The sequence below is a fragment of the Diplotaxodon limnothrissa genome, linkage group LG11 (assembly GCF_057381915.1).
Source record: "Diplotaxodon limnothrissa isolate DT_005_m linkage group LG11, D_limnothrissa_male_GT1.1, whole genome shotgun sequence".
Classification (NCBI taxonomy): Eukaryota; Metazoa; Chordata; class Actinopteri; order Cichliformes; family Cichlidae; genus Diplotaxodon; species Diplotaxodon limnothrissa.
Genome location: NC_140606.1, coordinates 11287858 through 11309651, shown reverse-complemented (window position 1 = coordinate 11309651; position 21794 = coordinate 11287858). Strand labels below are relative to the sequence as shown.

The window sequence follows — 21794 nt, the reverse complement described above, 5'->3', positions numbered from 1 at the left end:
ATCTTGTGTATAGCACAACTATGTGCAAGTCATAATCTAGCCATATTTAGAATGACGACACCAGAAGGCATTCTTGGCATGTCAAATATACCTGCAGCCTCAGCCACCTGTTCGCAGCTGTCAACAGCAGGGCATTTACCTCGGCACTGACATGCCGCCTCTCGTTGTCAGGGTGGTCTTATGATAAGCTCGCCTAATATGCCCTACTTTAACAGAGGGCACGCTGGAGCCAAGGTAGCCATCCACTGACAGGACTTGGCTGCTTTTCTGTCACATATTAACAAGTGATAGAAAAAACAAGCTGCTAATGGTATTTAGTAAGGGTGCTGTGGATTTTAAATTCAGAAAGCTAGCGGCACTTTTTAAACATTCAGATTATGGGAGAAAAAGGCTGTTAAATCCTTGGGCCAGAGTTTTCTGCGTCATAGCAATGCTGGAAAAAAGAACTGAAGAAAAAAAGAAAAACAGAAAAACGCTCCAAATTAGGAACATTTTGCATTAAACTGTTCTGCTGCTGATATTAAACATTACACAACTGTTTTATATATAGATATATATACTGTGGAAACAACCCACTGAGAAACTTATCTCTTAATAAGTAAAGTGACTTGTGAGTGGAAAGCCAGGTGGTGTAGGAGTGCCTGGCTCACTCTGAGGAAAAAAACATGTTTTCTGGTAGTGGGGTGGACTTGTATTGATGAAGAAATTTGGAGTTGAAACAAAATAAGGTGAAGCAAAGTCATTTATTTAATCAGATTTAATGTGGCTAGCAAGAATCTGATATCCCCAATACGGGAAAAAAAGGTTTGAGTGATTTCTTCTAACCAGAATGTAGCTGAACCACGCACAGATTTTTAATAAAAATAATAAGATAATAAGATCTCTGGTGTGACCTCTGTATGCTGTTTTTATGGCTGACAGTTTAATCTATTAACAGGCTGTGTGCGTGACGGATGGAGAGAGGATCCTCGGGCTGGGGGACCTCGGCTGCAATGGCATGGGAATCCCAGTTGGCAAGCTGGCCCTTTACACAGCCTGTGGAGGTATGCCACCACAGCAGTGCCTACCTGTCATGCTGGACGTTGGAACAGACAATGAGGTAAGAGCTGAGCTCTGAATATGACTGAGTCCCTACAGCAGCATCTTTTCTATCTTTTCTGGTACTTTTATAATACTCTACTGAATTGAAAAGAACTTAAACAAACAGACAGACATGTTGATTTGTGAGCTTTAGAGGTACTGCGAGGTGCATTTTGTAACCTTTGAGAGAGATATTTAGTATTAAACCCTAAGCAGTGCAAAATATGGCACACTTGGCTGTCTACATGGTTATGATGAAGAATGACTTCTGTATCACGGGCTCATTAAGTTGTTGTCTCTTGAAGTATCTTGTATCTCTTTAGAAGTATTTGACCTCTTGAAGTTGTTTTCGTTTGTGGCCATGGTGAAAAACGTCTTTTAAACTTCTCTCCCGTGTCATTTATCCATAAAGCCCAAGATTGTTCACGTTGGTCCAACAGTGTGGGGCTTTTACAGATTAAATTAAGGTATGTTTTTTTCAGGCACTAATTCAATAAAATAGCCTTGGGCTAGAGCGGTTAATCCCCCCATTGGTGGGCAAGACTAGAAGTCAGCCGAGAAAGGAAAACAAATCTCACACTTTACAACCAGGAAATACCCTTTACCTAACCAAGGCTAGCAGCTCCATTGATGGGTGCCAGTTGGGAAAGCACCTTTCCTCTTTGCCAGTTTGTGGGAGTAGCAGCCAACAGAGCTGTAGTCATCCATCTATGGACCCTGTTCTGCATGTCAGCAGCTCTGAAAGACGATGCAAACCGGGCATGGAGCACGTGTTTGTGTAGCCTTAAACAGACTAAGAATAGTCTTCGTGTGCTTCTATATATACACAACTTTTGGCCTTGGCTAAGGGCGTGGCACACTCAGATGCTTGTGTGCCCAGCACAGCTGAGATCCATCCGTCAGTAGATATCCTTCATTTTTCCAAGACCATCTTTGGATGACTCAGTCCTGGGCTTTAGTTTCATTCCAAGCAGATGTCTCAAGTGGATTAAGGATGAGACGTTTCAAAGAGTAGTGGAGTGCGCAAATAAAGTGTAGGAAGAAATATTAAGCAGCAGGAAGAAATTCAAAGAGCAGTAAGACTGGACAGAGGCCAAGAAAACCTTTGAGAACATGCAGGTGATGTCTTCTTTGATGAACTGTAGACAACATTTTCTCAGTGCAGTCGTCATCAGAGAATTTAGGCTCACAGCAAAAATCCCCTGTATAAGAACAACAAAAACACTGCTCTCTTCCTAGAAACCTCATAAAAAAAATATTACATTAGTCTTTTTCCTGCCATTTTAACTGGAATAAGTCATTCTTCCAAGTCCTGCACCTCAGTTCTTTATCTTTATAAGCCTGCTCTACCTTTTGACCTTTTCCCATACTGTCATCGCTACAGACTCTAGTTTTCCACATTGAATCTTCTGCTCTGTTTAAGTGATGTTGTTTTAGGGTGATAATACTGTCTGCGGATCTTTGGGTACATGACAGCAGTTTTAGACATTTATGGGCATCACAGCACAGCTTTAACAGGTCTTTATAGAATGTCTTGATCCATACTTGCTCTTATCCCAGAGTGTCTTTTTACCTCATTCCAAAACAGTGACACAGTTTTTTGACTGCTTAAGTATGTGCCATCTTATAAAGTTCTTGTAGTACAGTGCTAATCTCAGTTCAGTTGGATGTTGATCATTTCAGAGATGCTTTGTTAGCTTGTACAAAGAGGAGAACTCAACATATCTCATATTTATATGTTCAGACTATTTTTATGTTTAAGATTGAAGGCCTTATGAAACAGATGGATTTTTTTTGAGTGTTGCTGCTCCATGTTGAGTCACATACACTGATAAATGTATTGCTTTTTCAAGTGACTTCACCACCACTGAATATTAGATTTATATTAATCTTCTTAAATCTTGAAAAGGAGCTCAAGAGTCTTTCTTTGTCAGCACATTCCTTTAATGTTGTGTTAGATATAAGATTTACTATACATGTCTGACACTCACAAACATACAGATATATATTTCTGCTGCTCATTCAACCTATGCATAGCTGTACAAGAGCTTTTGCTGTGGTCTGCCTGGCCATGGGTGACTTCCATTTTTCTGTTATTCTAAAGAGATGACAGAATAAATGAGACGTAATAGGATAAATAGACTGCTATGTGAGTGTGTACATGTGTGGTTCTTCAGGACCAGTTTGATATGGAAGGGAGGCTTGCCTGCTGCCACTGGTAACTCGCTTCACTCTGCAGGAATGATGGGAGCAGATGGAGGTGGAAGGCTATGTGGTAGTGGTAGCACTAGCTAATTATTAAAATGGCTGTTATTATGGGATTATGTGTGTCCTTGAGTGGATGTAGGGGTAGAGAGAGGCAGGCATCCATCCAAACAGTCAAGAATGCAGGCCCCCACAAGCTAGACATACCTCTGTTTTTTCTTTAAACCAAAAGTTCACATTTTGTGACACTGACTTATTTTCTTTCATGCCAAGAGTTAGATGAAAAGATTGCTGCCACTGTAAGGCCAGCAGCTTTACTGTTTAGCATAGCTTAGCAAAACCAAAGCACGTCTCTGTCCAGAGGTAACACAGTCAACTCACACCACTCCAACACCTTACATGGTAATCCGTACCAGCGTGTAAATTTGGTGTTTTAATCTGTTTCCACCTTTTCTGCTTGAGCTAAGCTAACCAGCCTCTGACTATAGCTCCATATTTGTCTTGATAACAAACATCAGAGTGGCTTAGACTACTGTGGGGCGTAGTTCTTCTTCCCTTATCTCCTTTCACTTATTTAATCATTAGTTATTATTAATCTCTGGCTCTCTTCCACAGTACGTCTTTTGTCCTGTCTCAGTCCCCTCACCCCCAAACTGGTCATGGCAGACGGCTGAGCCTGGTTCGGTTGGAGGTTTCTCCTTCCCACTGTCTCCAAGTGCATGAGGATAGGGGGCTGTCTGATATTTGGACTTTCTTGTTAATACTGTATTCCACAATACAAAGCATCTTGAAGCAACTGTTGTTGTGATTTGAATGCTTTATAAATAAAACTGAATTTAACTAACATTATATTGATAGTTTCACCTTATGAGAGGTGCTGAATCTAGCTATTTTGGTGGGCAGCTAAAAACCCTAGGTGGGTGAAAAAATTGTGAGTGAAAAAAAGACCAGAGGTTAGAGCAGCCAACTAGTATGGTGGAGGTTTCCTGTAGCATCCCTGAGATGAGTGCTTTTTGTATATAATCCACGACACAAATAAGGATTGTAAAACAACCTACAAATATTAAGAACCCTATTATTAAGAACTGGAAGCCAAGACTTTTTCGAGTGTTTTTTTGCAATGTTTTTTCCACAAACTCTCAAGTTTTCAAACTGTCCCAACATCTCCCTCTGTATATCTGTATGTCTCTGAGCTTCTGTACAGCAAAATCATTGAAGCAACACGATTGTAAACTCATGTCTTCACCACGGCGCAGCGTACCAGTTTACAAAAATCGAGAGGTGCACGATTGGCCGAAGCACAAAGATTGTGGCGCGCAACACAGAATGTGATGCCAAATTCGGCACACGACACGGCGAGCACAATGGCTCCATTATTTATGTGTTGCAGCTGTATGTTGCTTTCTTTGGACTGAAGGACAGCAGTCACTGCAGGAATTAGAATGCACTTTTATTCTTTATATGTTAGATTTAGTTGGCCTGGTGGTGTGCTGGTTAGCACTGACATCTCACAGCAGTGCTGGTTGTAATCAAAACTGGAGTCTTTCTGTGTGAGGTTTGCATTTTGTCTATGTACTCCAGCTTCTTCTCACAGTCCCAAGACTTCCCCCAGTTAAGTGGTGATTCTAAAATGGCTGTAGGTGTGAGCGACTGTTATGATAGCTTGGCGACCAGTTGAGTGTGTACCCTGCCCTTACCCTAGAACAGATGGGATAGGCTCCAGCACCCTCTGTGACCCTGAACTTAAAAAGTGTTTAAGATAATGGATGGATTGCGAGGAAGTGTTGAGCCCGCTCCTCCTAATAACTAGAACTGGACTAGTTTATGAGCATGCTTTGTAGCTATCTTGCTATTATTTTTTAAGCAGCACATGTGTGAGCTGTGTAAACTATAGTGAGACCCGGCAATAAAATATCTGTATCTGGACAGTTCTTATTGCTTTCTCGCACAGAGAAGATGCGAACAAAGCAGCTTGAGCTTGCAGGGAGAGGGTTTCAGAAACAGATACACAGCATGAAGGAAAGTAAACAGTTTCTCCAGTAGTCTCATTTTTTTTTCTCTGCTTCACCCTGTTATCTCCCCTGATTGTGTCTGTCTGTCTGTTTCTGGGTCTGACTCATGCTGAAATGAGAGTGTGATGTCATCCTGAACAATATGCTGTTTGTGCGAGTCCTGGGTGGGCTATCAGACTTCAGCGCTTGGGTGTCTTCTGGCTCAGACAGGTAGAAGATGTGCAGTGTTAATGTTCAGTTTTGTTTCACCTCTTATTCAAAGTTTAATGTTGTATGTGACACGTATATAAACTCAACTAGGCACAACAAGTCATTTGAATATAGATCTATATTATTATCTTGAAGTTGAAGTCTTTAGTGTGGAAACGAGTGAAATAGGAGCTCCTGTGTCTCACAAGCACAGACTGTAAAGCCATACACGAGGACTAATCCCCTCTGAGAGAAGAGGGCCTGCACAGCACAAAGGACAGCTTAGCCAATCAGCAGCAGATAATCTGGGACAGAAAGACAACTCATGTCAACAGTTCAGCACAGTGTCAACGGGGTCAGAACACTTGAAAATCACTCACGACTTCTTCTCTTTCACCTTAAAAAGCAGGGGTTTGATTTTTTTGCAGTTACTAAATGAACTGAGTGACACAAAAAACTTTTGCTGCTCCCTCGGATATCAGGGATATCAGAACTCTTGTGGGACCACATGAAAATGTTTTGCTTGTTTTGGTTACAGTTGAACTTGGCCACTACTGCCAGGAAATGACTTGTCAACTTCAAATAAATATTGTCTTAAATAAGCTTTTTGAGCTGTTCTTGGACATGGTGACTATTGACCCTGCCATGGAAAGGTGGCTTCTCCCTTCTCCAAGCCGCGTTGATCGTAGTGCCACCCTTTAATTATCCATTTCCATAAGTAAAGGTCGTCTGTCCCAGCGAGGCATGACTGCACTGTGGAGCAGTTCCCCCAAATTTGGACATCACAAATGAAGTCAGTGTTTATAGAGTGCAGCACGTGTAGATTTAGCTAGAAATTGTTTTTTGTATTATTAGACACTGCATGTGACAGGTGCACCATGCTGGAGGATGAAAGACCTGAATTTGTGCTTCAGGTTGTGTTCTGAAAACACTTGTTATCACAGGATATTATTATTACAAATGTCTTAAATTTTAGTTCTCTTCACCCATCATTATCTATCATCTGAAGCAGGTTGTAGATCAAGCCAGAATGGTGGTGGGTGTAACTCAGGCTTAAGTAAGCAAAACTAGATAGCTATCGTTTGCTGGACGACGAGATACAAAAAACAAACCATTAATGATAAAACGGTTTCTCACTGTCGCCATCTTGGTATTGAAATAGACTTCACAAATGGGGGAAACAAGACCATGAAAACAAGGACATTGCAAGCTGAAAAGTCGTTACCCAATAAGCAATTTTTTTTTATATCTTATTTTGTATCGAAACACATTTTGTCATGTTTGTTCTTAAAAAGTACTACTTTACACATTTACTTGATCATTTACAAAATGAACTTCATGACCTGAAAACTTGCAACTGAGCTCATGAATTCTCCTGAAGAGTGTTTACAGAGGTTTTCCTGCCAATTAATTTTTGTGTGTGCACACACGAAAATCAGCTTTGTCACGGACATGAGAGCAATTGTAATTTGTTTCCTCCATCCCTGACCATGTCAGATTTCAGGTGAAATATGCCCTGATGCATCAAAGCAGACTTTGTGGGCACTCTGTCACTCTAGTGAGGAATTTTGGTTCACCTAACAAACAACAGTGTCCCCCTCGCTCCCCGTCTCTTAAACACACACTTGCTTTTATCACTTCACTCAAAGGTCAAAGGTCAATCCTTCATTTCCTCAGCCTGAAGGGTCCCTTTGACTGTTTAGTTGCTGTACATTTAGAAAACAGTTTTTTTTTTATAGCTCACGCAGTCACACGTTTACATTCTTAGTTTCATTTGTCTCTACCATCAGTTGTTATCTTTCATTGTAAATGATGGAAAAGTGGAAATTTTTAATTGGATTCACTTTACAATCTTTAGTTAGAAAAAACCCCAAAACTACTGCATAGTTTGACAAAGAATAGGGTAAAAAAAATAGGCAATATCTCTGCTTCTGCAGTATCAGTTTAGGAGTGCTATTTTGCATAGCTTCAGTCTTCCTAGGATTTTTACGTTCCTCTCTCATGTGTTGCCCTTTCCTCTCCTTCCTGTGATTTTACAGGCTCTGCTGAAAGACCCTCTCTACATTGGACTGAGACATAAGAGAGTGCGAGGCCAGGCCTACGATGACCTGCTGGATGAATTTATGAAGGCTGTATCAGACAGGTATGGTCATATTTACCTTCAATTTATTATTTGCCCACTTCCTCTTTGGGGCCTGCTATCGCCATTTCAGCGCGCTGCGCTCTTAAAGGGAAAACGTTAAGCAGTTTAGCATGGTCGGTGCATGCTTTACCATGCAGCCAAATTTCATGGGGTTCAGGGGTCTGGAATTTGAGTCACATTGATTCACCTTCTTTGAACTTTTCTGAAGTTTAGGTTGCTAAGAAATATTCATCAAAACTCTTGCTTACTGGCTGAGTGGTAGCATTGGCTTATTGAGAAGTGATCAGAGAGTCAGTGAAGCTTTTTATTTTATTGGCATGTTTCTTTCAGACAGATGACTGAAACCAGCTGACTAGCTATTGAGTAGGCAGCAACTATTCTGGACCTGTCCACAAACATTTGTTTCTTATTAATAAATCAAGATCGAGCTCTTTTCTTTCAAGGATAAAGGGAAAGCTTTGTTGTTTGTCATAAACTGGTTTATACTAAATGGTTGGAGAATGTGACAAAGAATGTGAAAGACGCTCACACAACTGGTGGAGACCTCTGGTTTGTGGAGGAATGTGCCTTTTCTGTGTGTTTACCCCAGTAATCCAGTGCAGGGAAAGTATCTGGTCGTGTTATTCCCAATCAAAGAGAATTTGTAATTGAGATCTGTGATGTCATGTTGACATGCAAAACCTTATTAGTGGTTAGCTTTGGCTTCTTTCACTTGGAGCCACAGTAAGGCACTGAACTATTTAGTGTCTTATATGGTCACTTACTTGATTTGTATTATCAGAGCTAAAGTTTATTGCTTTTCTGACCTAAAATTATTGTGGACGTGCTATTGCTTCTTGTTGGGACTGGTACCTCCTGTGTTTACTGGAGTCTCAGACATGTCTGTGTACCATGGAGCCATTACAACCACACACACACACACACACGGCTGGTAGAGCCTCATCCTAACCCAGGGAGGCTGGAGTCCAGAGGGAGAAGTCTGGGTCTGGGCCTCCTCCAGCTGGCAACAGCAAGCCACGACTCTAATAACCGGGTAGCTTCCCAACTACAGGGAACAGCAATGCTTTTTCCCCAAAGGAGCCAGATTGGCGGAAAATGAATAATTATGGGCTCAGAGATTCAATGAATGATTACAGCTCTGCAGTCTTTTAAGTAATATTCATGTTTAGTTTTCTAAGAAACTAAACGTGAACTAAAATACTCCAGATTGACTCATCATCAATAAGAAGAAGTCTTTTTAATCCGCTGTTTCAGAAATACTTCTTAGTTCGAAGGCAAATGGTTGGTGATGCAACCCGCTGTTTGATTTCAGGCCAGACTCCCAACTCCACAAAAGAATCAGGTTCAGTGGTGCTTTTGTCTGCTAGCAGAAATGAAAGTAATTATCTCATAATCTCATTGCTGCTGCACACACCCACAGCACAGGGTAAGCCACAGCTCTGCCGAGGTTCGGAAACTTTGAACTTCACATTTCTGCGCAGCATTTTGATAATTTACTTCAAACTTAGAAATCCACTTTCATTTCATTGCAACCGTCATTGCAGCGCTACAGGTTTTTTCCTTAAAAAGCTGGAAAATGATTTAAACTTTTTTAGACTCAAGTAAAAAAAGAATACCATTTTAAAAATGGCCATAAAAAGACCAAAACATAGGCTACCAGATTTAAATTTCTCTGCTTTCTACTTAAAGGTCAGCTCCTTTTGAACTACTGTGATTATTCAGGTACTGCTGTTACTTTTAGATGGCTACCTGCATACTCTGGTGTACCCTGGATTTCTTCCACTGTGTCAAAACAGTGCATCTCAATTTAAATATTAGTCCCACAGAGCCAAGTTTGGGGCAGACATCTTTTCTGTTGGATTTGTTAAGAATTATCTCAACTTTTTAGGTTGTTCTGTCTGTGGGTCATAGCCGCGTCCCATCACCAGTGGTGACCACCAGCACAAGGCCACGTGGGGTTGACACAAAAGAGTATCTTTGCCCTTTGTGCAAGTTTGTGGTCTATTGTGAAATCACAGTTGTCCACAGTGGTCTGAATGAGAAAGTTATCCAAACCCAGAGAGGTCACAATAAAGTGTTCATTACTTTAAAAGATAGATTTGGGCAAAAAAAATAATAAATAAATAAAAATCAGATGAAGCCAGTGAGATAAACAAGTAAATGGAAATTGTTTGATTTAGATGCCATCTGTGCCATTTTAGTATTAGACACAGGAATTCAAAAAGGAAAGGCCTAAAGTAAGCTGTATTCAAGAATTCAGTCCTGTACTGGACCAACACACTGAGATGATAATGAATTATATTAAATAATGTATAATTAATATAACAGATAGCCGACTGAAATACTCAATTCAATTCAATTTTATTTATATAGCGCCAAATCACAACAAAAGTCGCCTCAAGGTGCTTCATAGATACAGAGAAAAACCCAACAATCATATGACCCCCTATGAGCAAGCACTTTGGCGACAGTGGGAAGGAAAAACTCCCTTTTAACAGGAAGAAACCTCCGGCAGAACCAGGCTCGGGGAGGGGTGGGGCCATCTGCTGTGATTGGTTGGGGTGAGAGAAGGAAGACAGGATAAAAGACATGCTGTGGAAGAGAGACAGAGGTTAATAACAGATATGATTCAATGCAATGCACACACATCCACATCTGCTTTGTGTTGTCACTGACGCTGTTCTTGCTGCCGCTGTCCTTACCTGATGTTTTTCACATATGCTTAGAGTGAGAGGAGATCCCAGAACAGAGCCATACAGCCAAGCATAAATTATTGCAAATGGGGAAAACAATTTTCCTTTGATTGTTTCAGTTAGGGTGACAATAATCAGATAAAAGTCAGTTTATGGAAAGTAAAAACAGACTAATAACCAGAAGGCATGGATCGTAGGAGGGGGAGAAAGACAATGGATAGGCCAAAAGTATTTGAGCTCGATTTGGAGACCTGCAAGGTGTGCCCAAAAAAGTTTTAGGGCCCTACCTGGAGACTCCTGTATGAAGAAACCATGCAGAGAGCTGAAAGAGGAGAAATCAAAAACACCCTAGGTGAATAAATTTCATTAAAAGACCCTTGGAGGCCAAAGTACTCTCTGACATACTATATAGTGTTGTTCATTTCATAGGAAGGGCTGTGCTATATTTTACAGAAATAGACTTAAGGGTATTTCATGGATAATTCTGACTAGCATGCAAAAACTATAGAAGTGCAATCAAATGTATTAAAATTTTTGAAATGAGAGACTAAGGAACAGCCAGACAGACTGATGGATGTATATATGGATAAAAGGACCAACAGAGGAAAAGAGAAAGAATGCAGAATGTGCCTTTTTTTTAATGACGGCTCAGGGATTTGAGGAAATAATGTGTGCTGAGAGATGCTTGCTCTCTGGAGAGTGAGAAGGGGCTGGGAATTTATTAAGGCCTCAGCCACAAACCCCTGTAGGGACGGAGGGAGCAGACAGCCGTGTGTGTGTACACAAACACACATGTATGTACACTGGTTCGACAGCTGTGTTTGGACAGAGCACCGTTGTCCGTGACCTTCTTTGCTGAGGTCCACCTTGGTTCTTGCAGCCATCATGAATGCACCAAAAGAAGTTCAAATCTTCTCCTCTGATTTCAGTCTCCCCCTCCTCGACCAGTGCGAGCATAAATGACTTCCACCTACTTCCTCTTAGTGGAGAGTCAAGTTTCATTAAGTCTCAGATGAAGCCAGATCACATTTCCTGTGGGAGCTGGGTCACTCGTTAACTCCTCAGAAATACAGACATAACACCAAACGTCTGAGTGATTCGCCACATGGGAATGCGTCTGTCGGCTCTTGTCTCTCTTTTTTTATATACTGTCAAACATTAATATTATTGTCGTAAGCACTTACTCTCAATATATTAGACTGCTTTCGCAGTAAGTGCCAAGAGACTATAAAATCTGAAAACAATGAGCCTGAGAGTCTTTCCTTTTCTTTTTCTGACAACATTTTGTCACAAATCACAGGGAAAAGAAGGTTTTAAGTAAAAATAGGACCTATTTTTTTCTAATCCACTAGCTCAGATTCCTGTCCCATGAAAGGAAAGCTTGGGCTGTAGGCTTTACTGCCTGTGTGGTTGTTTCCTGTTTTTATACATTTAAATTGACTAAAACACCTGCTTTCACATGATCATTTATATTGTTGAATTGGAGGATGAATGATTGGCTTACACTAAAAGCTAGCACTAATATAGCAGAATCTTCAAATAAGCTTTGAAAACCAGTTTTCTCAGTCAGCATCAGAAACCTCTAAGAGCATAATCAAGGAATAAAAGAGACAACCAGTGGTGTAGGATAAGGATGGTATATAAAATTTGAGGGCTGATGACTGTCCTTTGCTTAGTCTTACAGTTGAAAATGATGTATTGGTTTAAATAAAACAGTAACTTTCATATGAAACTCTATACCAGACTAAACAATGACTATGTGCCACAAGTTGCTGTTAGCTACTGTTCTGGTTCATGGTGTTAAAGTCCATCTTTTGTATACAGTCTTTGGTTTCAGCCATAGGAGAATTGACACTTTTCACTGTCTTGTTTTACATTCTTAAACAGCTGTTTGATTTTTCCTACCCTCTGTCCCATTTTGAGGGCTTTCCCACGAGGCCCTTTCTGGTACTCAGAAACTCTGTGAACAGACACCGCTGTTGACAATGCAAGGCTCCAAGACCAAACGTGACCTTTCACCCCTATCCAGAGAAAAAAAAAGTCACTGTTTTATATAATGTAGATGAGCATCAAGTCGCAAAACCTCCCAGCAAGTCCTGTTCTTCATTTTGAATTGTAAGGTTCTTACGCACTACATTTCAGCATTTCAAAGCTGAACTTTAAAGCAATAGTAAATGCAAGAAACATATAAATTATTTTACAGTATATTAGTAGGATTCATAATTATACTTCATACAAATAACTGTAAAACTAAATGACACTGAGATATTATCAACGTTACATTGACCCTTTTTTCTGTGTTGTTACCCAGGCACAGCCCTTTAAGTGTTTAAAAAAGTACACATTAATTAAAACAACATGTGAGTTGCCCTCAAATACCAGCTTTTTCACTCCTTGTTCTCAGCATTTACTACTCTCCTGTTTCTTTTTACGGCTCTTTGTTCCAGTGCTGATGCCCACTGACTGTTTCATTGATGGTGTTACTTAAGTTTAAAGTGGACTTGAATGACTGATTAATTTAATTGCTGCCAACCCGTAACAACCGATGGCACAGGATCCACAGTGGAACCTTCTGTTTAAACGTCTGCATTTTGTTTTTGTACAATTACGGCTCATTCTGCGTTAGCACAGCCTGTGCACCTCTCCCCAGTTGTGCTCAGAGATTAATGCATTTTTCACAGCACAGTCAGGAGTATGGCGAATGTTTTTTCATCTTTTGGGTGGGCCTGGGCTTGGTTAGGTTTCTGCCCTTGATACTTTAAAGCAGACATAAAAGCAAATCCTGCTTCTTTGTCCAGTTTTTTTCCTCACTTTTTCAATTCAGTTGGAAAAGCAGTACATTGTCAGGTTTCAGCAGGTCATCAAGAAAAAAAAAACAGATTTTCACAAACGGCCTCCAATGTGAGCTGTGTTTTAAGCAAGGCACACAAATATATGCTGTCAGAAACACTTCCCCTATCTTTATTGGAGCAGGAAGATGCTCGTTTCTTTCTGCCACAACCACAGAGAGTCAGTCTGTAGTTTATGGTCAGTGAATGCACATAAATATGCGTGTGTTTCCAGCTTAGTCATTCTGAAATATCTCTCAAAAGACCTGTCTTGAATTCAGATCTTGAATCCAGATCTGTCAGCGCTTTGACGGTTTTGCTGAGAATAGTTGCATTGAGTGAGCACTATTATCCCCTCACAGAGGACTACGCTCCCTCTGCTCTACGTGAACTGGTGTGACCTCTCCGGCAGAGAGTTACACCAAACCGTACCAGAGGGCGCTGTGCTGGCGATTGGGCAAGGCCACATCTATCCTCGCCCGTCGCCTGTCTCCTTTTTCCTGAAGCCCAAACACAATGAAAAGTTTATAGCTGCCTTCTTGGCCTCATTATCCCTCCTCTTTGCACAGGCTCTCAGTGCTTTAATGCTGCTCACTGCTTTATAGAAAACACATTTCTCTCTTCAGCACTGCTGTAGTCTTGGCAGTAAGTCAGCTACACTGTCAGTCTCTACACAAGACATTGGTGGCTGCAGCGAGGATTAACACTGACCAAGGAATGGCACTCTCTCACAAGGACATCAGGTTTTATTACAGCTGAACTCAGGTTGCTTCTCATGCGTTCTTTTACAGCCTCGCCTCCGCTCAGCTCCATCCTCCGCCGTCCTCCAAATCTAAGCAGTTTAGCAGCCACTGGAACAAGTGGGAAACAGCTTTAGTGAGACGTCTGCGTAACAGCGCAGACAATCTCACACCTTTGTGGTCCGAGATGGGAGTTTTATGAAATGACTGAAAAGGGAGAGAAAAAAGAAAGTGAGGAACTTGGATTTTAAAATGTCTGGCCTCTCTCTCTGCTCAGTTCACTGACAGGGCTGCAGGTGTTAGAAGAGACTCGCTCTGTTTGCTTGGCCTGTCCCCAATTTCCTCCATCACTCAGTTGCTGAAACATGAGCTCTGCTTTTCATACGGGTTTCGGACAAGCTCACCCTTTCCTAATGTTCCTATGGTCTTGAAACTGACTTAGAGCACAAGCAATTCTCTGCTGTTCTTGAATACTCTTAGAGAGTCGCATAACTTAAAGCACTTTGATGCAGTAATCTCACACATCTTTTGTTAATGTGAGAGTTTCAAAGTCTGCTGCAGGGTCTTACTTGTAACGTTACTTAGTGCAAGGCTTTTCTTCAAAGAGAAAAAGCTGCATGTTTGGAGCTAGTGGACATTCATGGATAGCAGCTACTAGCTTCATGTGCTACTGCTTCACAATCATTACTATAGATTCCAGCTGTCTTCATTAAAACACCATTACAAAATAAAATAGAATGGCAAAGCTCTCAGCTCTCTACCTGCGACTGTATACATCTGTATCTGTTTTAGTCTTCTTCCTCACAGAAGAACGGGGCAAAGCGAATGTCTGGGAGCAAATAAAAACACAGCTATTTACAGTGTGTGCTTAGGTAAGAGTGCCATCTCATTTAAAAATTCAGGAATCTGTGTTTAGGCAGGTGTGTGGTTTCTTGTTTTTTCACTTTTATGACATCGATTCATGCGATGTAACTCAAAGTTGGTGGGCTTGTTGCATTTGAGCCCAAGGAGTCTGAAGTTTTTTGGATGAGAGATGTGCTTTTTTTTTGCTTTTTTAAGAGAGTATAATTTGGTGTAAATTATTTAAAGACTGTATTTTACATAAAATGCTTAAAAAAGAAAGGATTAAGAGCCATTGTGACAGCTGTTTCTTACAAAATTAGAGAAGTTCGTGATTCTTGACTACAGAGCTATATCCTTGAAATTTCAGCATAGATGGACTTTTTAGCACTAGCTGGACCATCTAGAGCTGTCAATAAAGTTCAGCTTTTAATGCAGCATCATTCACCCAGTTTACTAAGTGATAAACACAGAGGAAACTCAGAATAAGAAATTGAACGTAATACTTCTTCTTCTTTTGGCTGCTCCCTTTAGGGGTCACCAAAGCGGCTTGTCCGCTAGTCAACAGAACCGGTGGTGTTCATTGTTAACCAGTGTATGGAAATCTTATTCTTCATGATCTGTATGTCTGCTTTAGTAAAGATTTTAGGGTAGATGCTAGAGCTGGGCGATAGAACGATAACGATATGTATCGCGATATAACTTTTACTCGATAGAGAAATTACGCTATCGCGATAGACCTCGCCGCTCTTGTCCTCAAAAAAAAAAAAAAAAAAAAAAGGTCAGCCAATCCAAATTAAGTAGCGCAGAGCCGAACCAATCACAGCCGCAGCGTCACGTAGCACAAGTGCCAAGCCGCACGTGTGTTTGTTTGGGAAGCAGCCAGCAGGTAATGGAGGAAATGAGTGTGCCGACTAGAAAAATCAACCGAGCATGACCGAAGAGAAAACAGATGATGGTTCCAGTGCCGGAGAGATTGTCAAACGGAAGAGCCATAGAAGTTCCGTAGTGTGAAGGTATTTCGGCTATTTCAAGTCTGACAAAAAATAGAGTAGCGTGCACTGTAAATTGTGCCGAAAACAAGTCTGGAAATACAATAAACTGGTGCATGCGTCACACTGTGCGCCACGTTATTGTTTCGGTGAAATGAATTTCTACAATACTGTTAATTCTACTCTCTGCAGTGTTTAAATGCTTACACACACACACAGTTACTGTCCCTCCACACATACGACTCGGTTCTGCTTCTATGCCCCAGCTTTGTTTACTTTTTCCCACCGAGGCTTCTAGACTTCTGATTGGCCAACATTTCGGCACGGTTAGGAATCTAGCGCCACCTGCTGCTTTGGCATGTTCATAGCAGCGTTTTCCTTCATTTCTGCCTTTACGTGTGAACGGGATTATTTTTTAAAACGAAAACAGAAAATCTCCGTTTTCAAAAATACCCGTGTACGTGTGGACGTAGCCTCAGTCTCTGACTGGAAGCGCTAATTCGTCATTCGGCTTTTGTCAGACTAAAGTAACTGTTAAAACTGTTTGAAAAGCTCAGCTATACAACAAGGAGAGATTGAGATTTTCCTTTTAGTTCTCAGTTTATTTGATATTGACAAAAGTTAGTCAGTTTTGTCTGTTCTTCTGTAAAACAAACTAAGATTTATTTTTAGAATTAATATTTTGTTTCTAAGTGGAATTGACAATTTAGTCTGTTTCGTTTGTTCTATTTTGAAACTTAAACGCTTTAGCGGCTGCCTTGTGTGTAGTTTGCAATATTTGCCTTTATTTATCTGAAAAAGTCTCATGTTCCTTAAGTACATCTACCCTGTTGAACTTATTATGGGAAATAAATATTTAAATAAAAACAAGCTGCTGATTATTTCACATTTTACTTGTGAGCAACGGCACATTTAAATCTTACAAATAGTTATTTGGCTCATATCGTGATAGATATCGTTATCGCCTGAAATGAAAAAAACATATCGTGATATGAAAAAATCTCATATCGCCCAGCTCTAGTAGATGCCCATCCTGATGCAAACCTCCACATTGTTACAGGCCTGGGCTCAATACTGCTGTAGGAGTACACTGGCTTGTAGCCCCTCATGGTTGGGTTAGGAACTGATGCTTAATGGAAACCAAGAATTTAAATACTAATTAAACTGGTACAAAAACCCTAGAAAACTAAAGAGGATCAGAACTCAAATAACATAGCAATAATGAAATATAAGCAGAAATAAAAAATTAACATAAAAATAATCCAAAGTGTCAAAGACGGGTAACACTTTAAAAAAAGAAAACAAGCTCGAGTATGCTGATAACAAACACCAGGCCAAGCTTTCCTTCTCCTACATCTGCAAACCTTTTTCTGCTCTCCAAAAATCAGGAAATCCCTGAAAGACATGGAAACTTTCATTTGGCTGCTTTATCTTGTTTACAGATGTGAAATGCTGGGCTGATGTTTGGTTGGTTGTTTAAAGTTTTTTGTAGGAGCTCATAAGCTCCGGCTCCTGTGTTGATTGCATGTGATAGGCGGTCCGAGCCCAACACTGCTCGGTGTTCTTTTGCTCCGATCTCACCTTTTTTGTGACTTTTATTGGATGTTTGACCTCTCTCACTGAAGCTCATTGTGACCAGCTGTTGTACATTTTACAAAGCAGTGCTCTTCTGTAAGCTGAGACCTTCAATCAGTTGTTAACTTTTTGCACCAAAAAGCCAGCAGTGCTGTTGCCGAGCACCTCCCTCTGGAGTGAAAAAAATGCTCTTTGTACACGTGTGGGCTGAATTTGAGATGTTAAGATAGCGACTCTCCTTCCCCTGCTCCTTTTCATCCTCCGTTTTGGCTCAGCCTGATGTAATGCGGCTCTTGTGTTCACAGGTATGGAATGGACTGCCTGATTCAGTTTGAAGATTTTGCCAATGTGAACGCTTTCCGCCTATTGAGCAAGTACCGCAACAAGTACTGCACATTCAACGATGACATCCAAGGTAACACACGCACACAAGGATGGATAAACCAGTTGTCAGTACAGCTGATAAAAAGCTGAGGAAAAACACCAGATGTCAAAACCAAACTGCCCTTCAGCTCTTGTATTTTTTAACTTTCCAAAAGTTTTCCCTGTGACTTTTTCATTAGCATCCTTAATAACCAGCCCTAAGAAGACTAAAAAACACTTAAGTTAATGACAGCTTTCCTGCTATGTAAAAAGTGGGCAGCTTTTTTTTTTAGCTGTAGGTACATTTCTACTGCTGAAGGGAATGTTACTGCAGAGTCACAGTCTCTACTTTTACATCACTGAGGGCAGCTAATTGCACATGAAAAACAGTCAGACTTTATAAGGATAGTAAACTCCTACTTTAACTTCAGGTTTTATACTGAATACAGTAAAAAAAAAAAATTAAGTCAATAGGAATAAAAACAAGCAGTAACAATAATCAGTCAGCACTGAAGTTTGCTCCTGGAATATCTGCTCACATTCTGCTCTACTTACAGCCTCTTTGGATTCTGTAAGGTGTTGTTAAAAAAATTCAGTTACATTTCAATTCAATTGTATCTTTTTTCTATAGTGCAGAATCACAACAGCAGTTGCCTCAAGGTGTAGAAACCCAGTATACAATACAATACACAATAATACAGAGAACCCCAACAATCAGATGGCCCTTTATGAGCAAGCACTTGTGACAGTGGGAAGGAAAAACTCCTTTTTAACATGAAGAAACCACCAGCAGAACCAGGCTCAAGGAGGGGCTGCCATCTGCTGCTACCAGTTGGGGATGAGGAGAGAGGGACATAACAAAAGACACGCTGTCAAACCGACCCAGAGATTAATAATAACTAATAATTAAATGCAGAGTGATGTATAAATACAATAGAGTGAAAAGAGGTTAGTAAAGTAGAACTAAGCGTCAGCCTAGGCCTATAGAAATGTGACTACGCTTTGGTTCAGGGTCGCCTGATCCAGCGCTAACTAGAAGCTTAGGCTTAAAAGCAAAGTTTTAAGCCTAAGCTGAAAAGTAGAGAGGGTGTCTGTGTCTCAAATCCAAACTGGGATCTGGTTCCACAGAAGAGGGGCCTGAAAGCTGAAGCCTCTGCCTCCCATTCTACTTTCAAATACCCAAGAACCACAAGTAAGCCCGCAGTCTGGGAGAGGAGTGCTTTATGGGGTGATATGTTACTATGAGGTCTTTAAGATAAGCTGAGTCCTGATAAGAATGAGTCAGAAAATCTCAAAAATAGTTATTAGATTCTATTTAAAAATGTCTCTCAAAGCAGAGTTCTCCTGGCCTCTGAGCAGCAGACTCAGGTTAGCAGTCTACCCTCATACATGCCTCTGCTGACTTATGTTGAGAGTCTTGTCACTTGCTTGGCTTTGCAGTCAAAATGATGCAGTGTCCCCAGAAAGTTAAATGCACACCTCACCTCTCAATATCTGGGCTCTATACCACTTTGGTGTCCTGCAATAGCTCATACTTTAGTTATCATTCAGCTAAGATTGGATGACACATGACGTGATCATGTGACAGGCTCGCATACAAAGTCTCTTATCCCATGTGTCCCGCTTGGTTATGGAATCATGTTTCTATCACACAGAATGTAAAACTGGTAAAAAAAAAAAATCCTGTGAAGCTGCATTATCTCCAAGCACTAAAGTTCCTCTGTCTTAATCTGCAGGTACTGCTGCAGTAGCAGTAGCAGGACTACTGGCCGCCCTTCGCATCACCAAAAGCAAAATGAGTGACCATACCGTCGTGTTCCAAGGAGCAGGAGAGGTGAGTGCAAAATTCATTCTGAAGAAGAGACTTGTTAATGCTGACAGAACATACCTAATTCTGCTGTAAAAAGAGAGCACCAGCACTCTGACTAGTGAACAGTACAGTGATTTCATTACCATTAATCAAACTGTTCTCAATCCTCTTCACCACAGTTAGCAGCACTTTCTAACACAAAGAAGACATTACGGTTTAATATTCTTTTGTGAGGTTGATGCGATTTTATGGCAGGATTAGTCATGTGAAACTAAATCTGCCAATCAGCTCCCACCATCCTACTGTTATCCTTTCTGTCTGCTCACAGGCAGCGATGGGGATTGCTGAACTGATCACCATGGCCATGGTGAAGGAGGGGCTCTCCAAAGAGGAGTGCATGAGAAAGATCTGGATGGTTGATTCTAAAGGTCTCATTGTCAAGGTACCTTACTTAACCTGCAAACATCTGTTATAAACATGCATATTTAACTCAGACCCATTCTTTTTTCTGTTCTCTGACGTTTCTACTAATAACTGAATACCTTTAATTTTCATTCTTAGGGTCGGGACCACCTGACTCATGAGAAAGAGAGTTTCGCACATGAGCACCCACAGATGAAGAAACTGGAGGATGTGGTGCGGGAACTGAAACCTACAGCTATCATAGGTAAAACATTGTATGATGTTATCTGTCACCAATGCATTTGTAGACTACAGTGAGAATGTGAGGTCATTTTGAATATGCTGAAAATGAAGACTAAAACAACTAAAAGTTGCCAAATGGAATAAACAGCACATTACTGTCCCAGGTGTGGCAGCTGTTGCTGGAGCCTTCTCTGAGCAGATCATCAGGGACATGGCCTCGTTCAATGAACGCCCCATCATCTTTGCCCTCAGCAACCCGACCAGCAAAGCTGAATGTACTGCTGAACAGTGCTATACATTCACAGAGGTGCTGAAGACTGTGCATCCCAATGCGTGTCCAATTTGAAGGATCATCCCTAATGAAAACAGGCATTGTAAATACTTTATAAATACTTTTCTGTGATGCAGGGGCGTGGCATTTTTGCCAGTGGTAGTCCATTTGATCCTGTGACACTGCCTGATGGGAGGACCTTCTACCCAGGTCAGGGAAACAATGCCTACATCTTCCCTGGTGTGGGCTTGGGCGTCACTGCCTGCTCATTGCCGCACATTACTGAGGAAATATTCCTCATTGCAGCAGAGGTGAAACATTCACTCACACAGTCTATAGTCTATATGCATCCTTTTCAATTTGTTGTGCTCTCTGTTAGTACCTGCTCTTTCTTTGCTTTGAAACAGGCTCTTGCTCAGCTGGTGACTGAGGAGCACCTAGCAGAGGGAAGACTGTATCCTCCTCTCAGCACCATCAGGGATGTCTCTTTCAAACTGGCAGTCAAGGTGAGCTCAGCAGATGCACACAGTGCAGGAGATACATCTTGTCATATCTGGGTGCAGTTATATGAAACAATGAAAACCTATGTGTTACAGATCATGGAGTTTGCCTATAAGCACAACATGGCCACACTTCGCCCTGAACCGTCCGACAAAGGAGCCTATATACGCTCGCTGTCCTACAGCTGTGACTATGATGACTTTGTTGTTGACTCGTACCGCTGGCCTGAGGACAGCATGAGTGTGCAGTCATGCAAACTTTAATGCACTGGATATAGAGACCAGGCAAACCCTGGGAAGGCATGGTGACTACTGATGTGCACTGTCATCATCAAGATGTGATGTTGGGATATGAGAGAAGCTCTGTTTAGAATTTTCTTATTGATATGCGTTACTGTGAAATAAGTGACGACAACACATAAATATTGAAAAGCGCTGGAATTTTTAAAAAAAGTACTGGAAGACAAAGCAGTCATGAAGTGTTGTACCAAAGGCATCTTTTCACAATAATCTGAGGAAAGTCTGTAACATGATGTTGCATTATGACTGTACCAGTGGAAATCAAAAAATTCTTTCTCAAATAAACATTGTTTGATTAATATTTTCCATGTTCAGTGATCACATTTGTACTGACAAAAGGGCAAAGATGGACAGAGACTTTGAATAAAACCTTCACTGAGTTTTGTAGAGAATCGCTGTGTAAAAGGTCCTGCCACTGAACGATATGGTGCTCTGCCTCCCTCTAGGGGCCACCTTATGTCATTGCAGTGGAACAGGGAGCTTAAACATATCTTGGCTTTTGAATCACCTTTCTCTATGTATGTTTTTAGTAATGTAATTTGAGCTGAAAACCCGTTTGGCGCATATTTGTTAATAGCAAATTCAAACAAAGAAATGCATTCACAAAC

The 21794-nt window shown here is 40.9% G+C and overlaps 1 protein-coding gene across 1 annotated transcript in view; it reads left to right on the top strand.

Annotated features, from left to right (window-relative positions):
* Positions 1–21437, top strand: part of me1 (malic enzyme 1, NADP(+)-dependent, cytosolic) — an 83706-nt gene extending 62269 nt beyond the window's left edge. Inside the window, exons 5-14 of the mRNA XM_085366188.1 lie at positions 938–1099; positions 7526–7629; positions 17603–17712; positions 19397–19494; positions 19799–19912; positions 20032–20137; positions 20280–20422; positions 20524–20697; positions 20794–20892; positions 20983–21437. Of these exons, the coding sequence (XP_085222314.1) occupies positions 938–1099; positions 7526–7629; positions 17603–17712; positions 19397–19494; positions 19799–19912; positions 20032–20137; positions 20280–20422; positions 20524–20697; positions 20794–20892; positions 20983–21150 (1278 nt within the window). The 3' untranslated portion in view covers positions 21151–21437. The remainder of the gene's footprint in view (positions 1–937; positions 1100–7525; positions 7630–17602; positions 17713–19396; positions 19495–19798; positions 19913–20031; positions 20138–20279; positions 20423–20523; positions 20698–20793; positions 20893–20982) is intronic.
* The last annotated feature ends 357 nt before the right edge of the window (positions 21438–21794 follow it).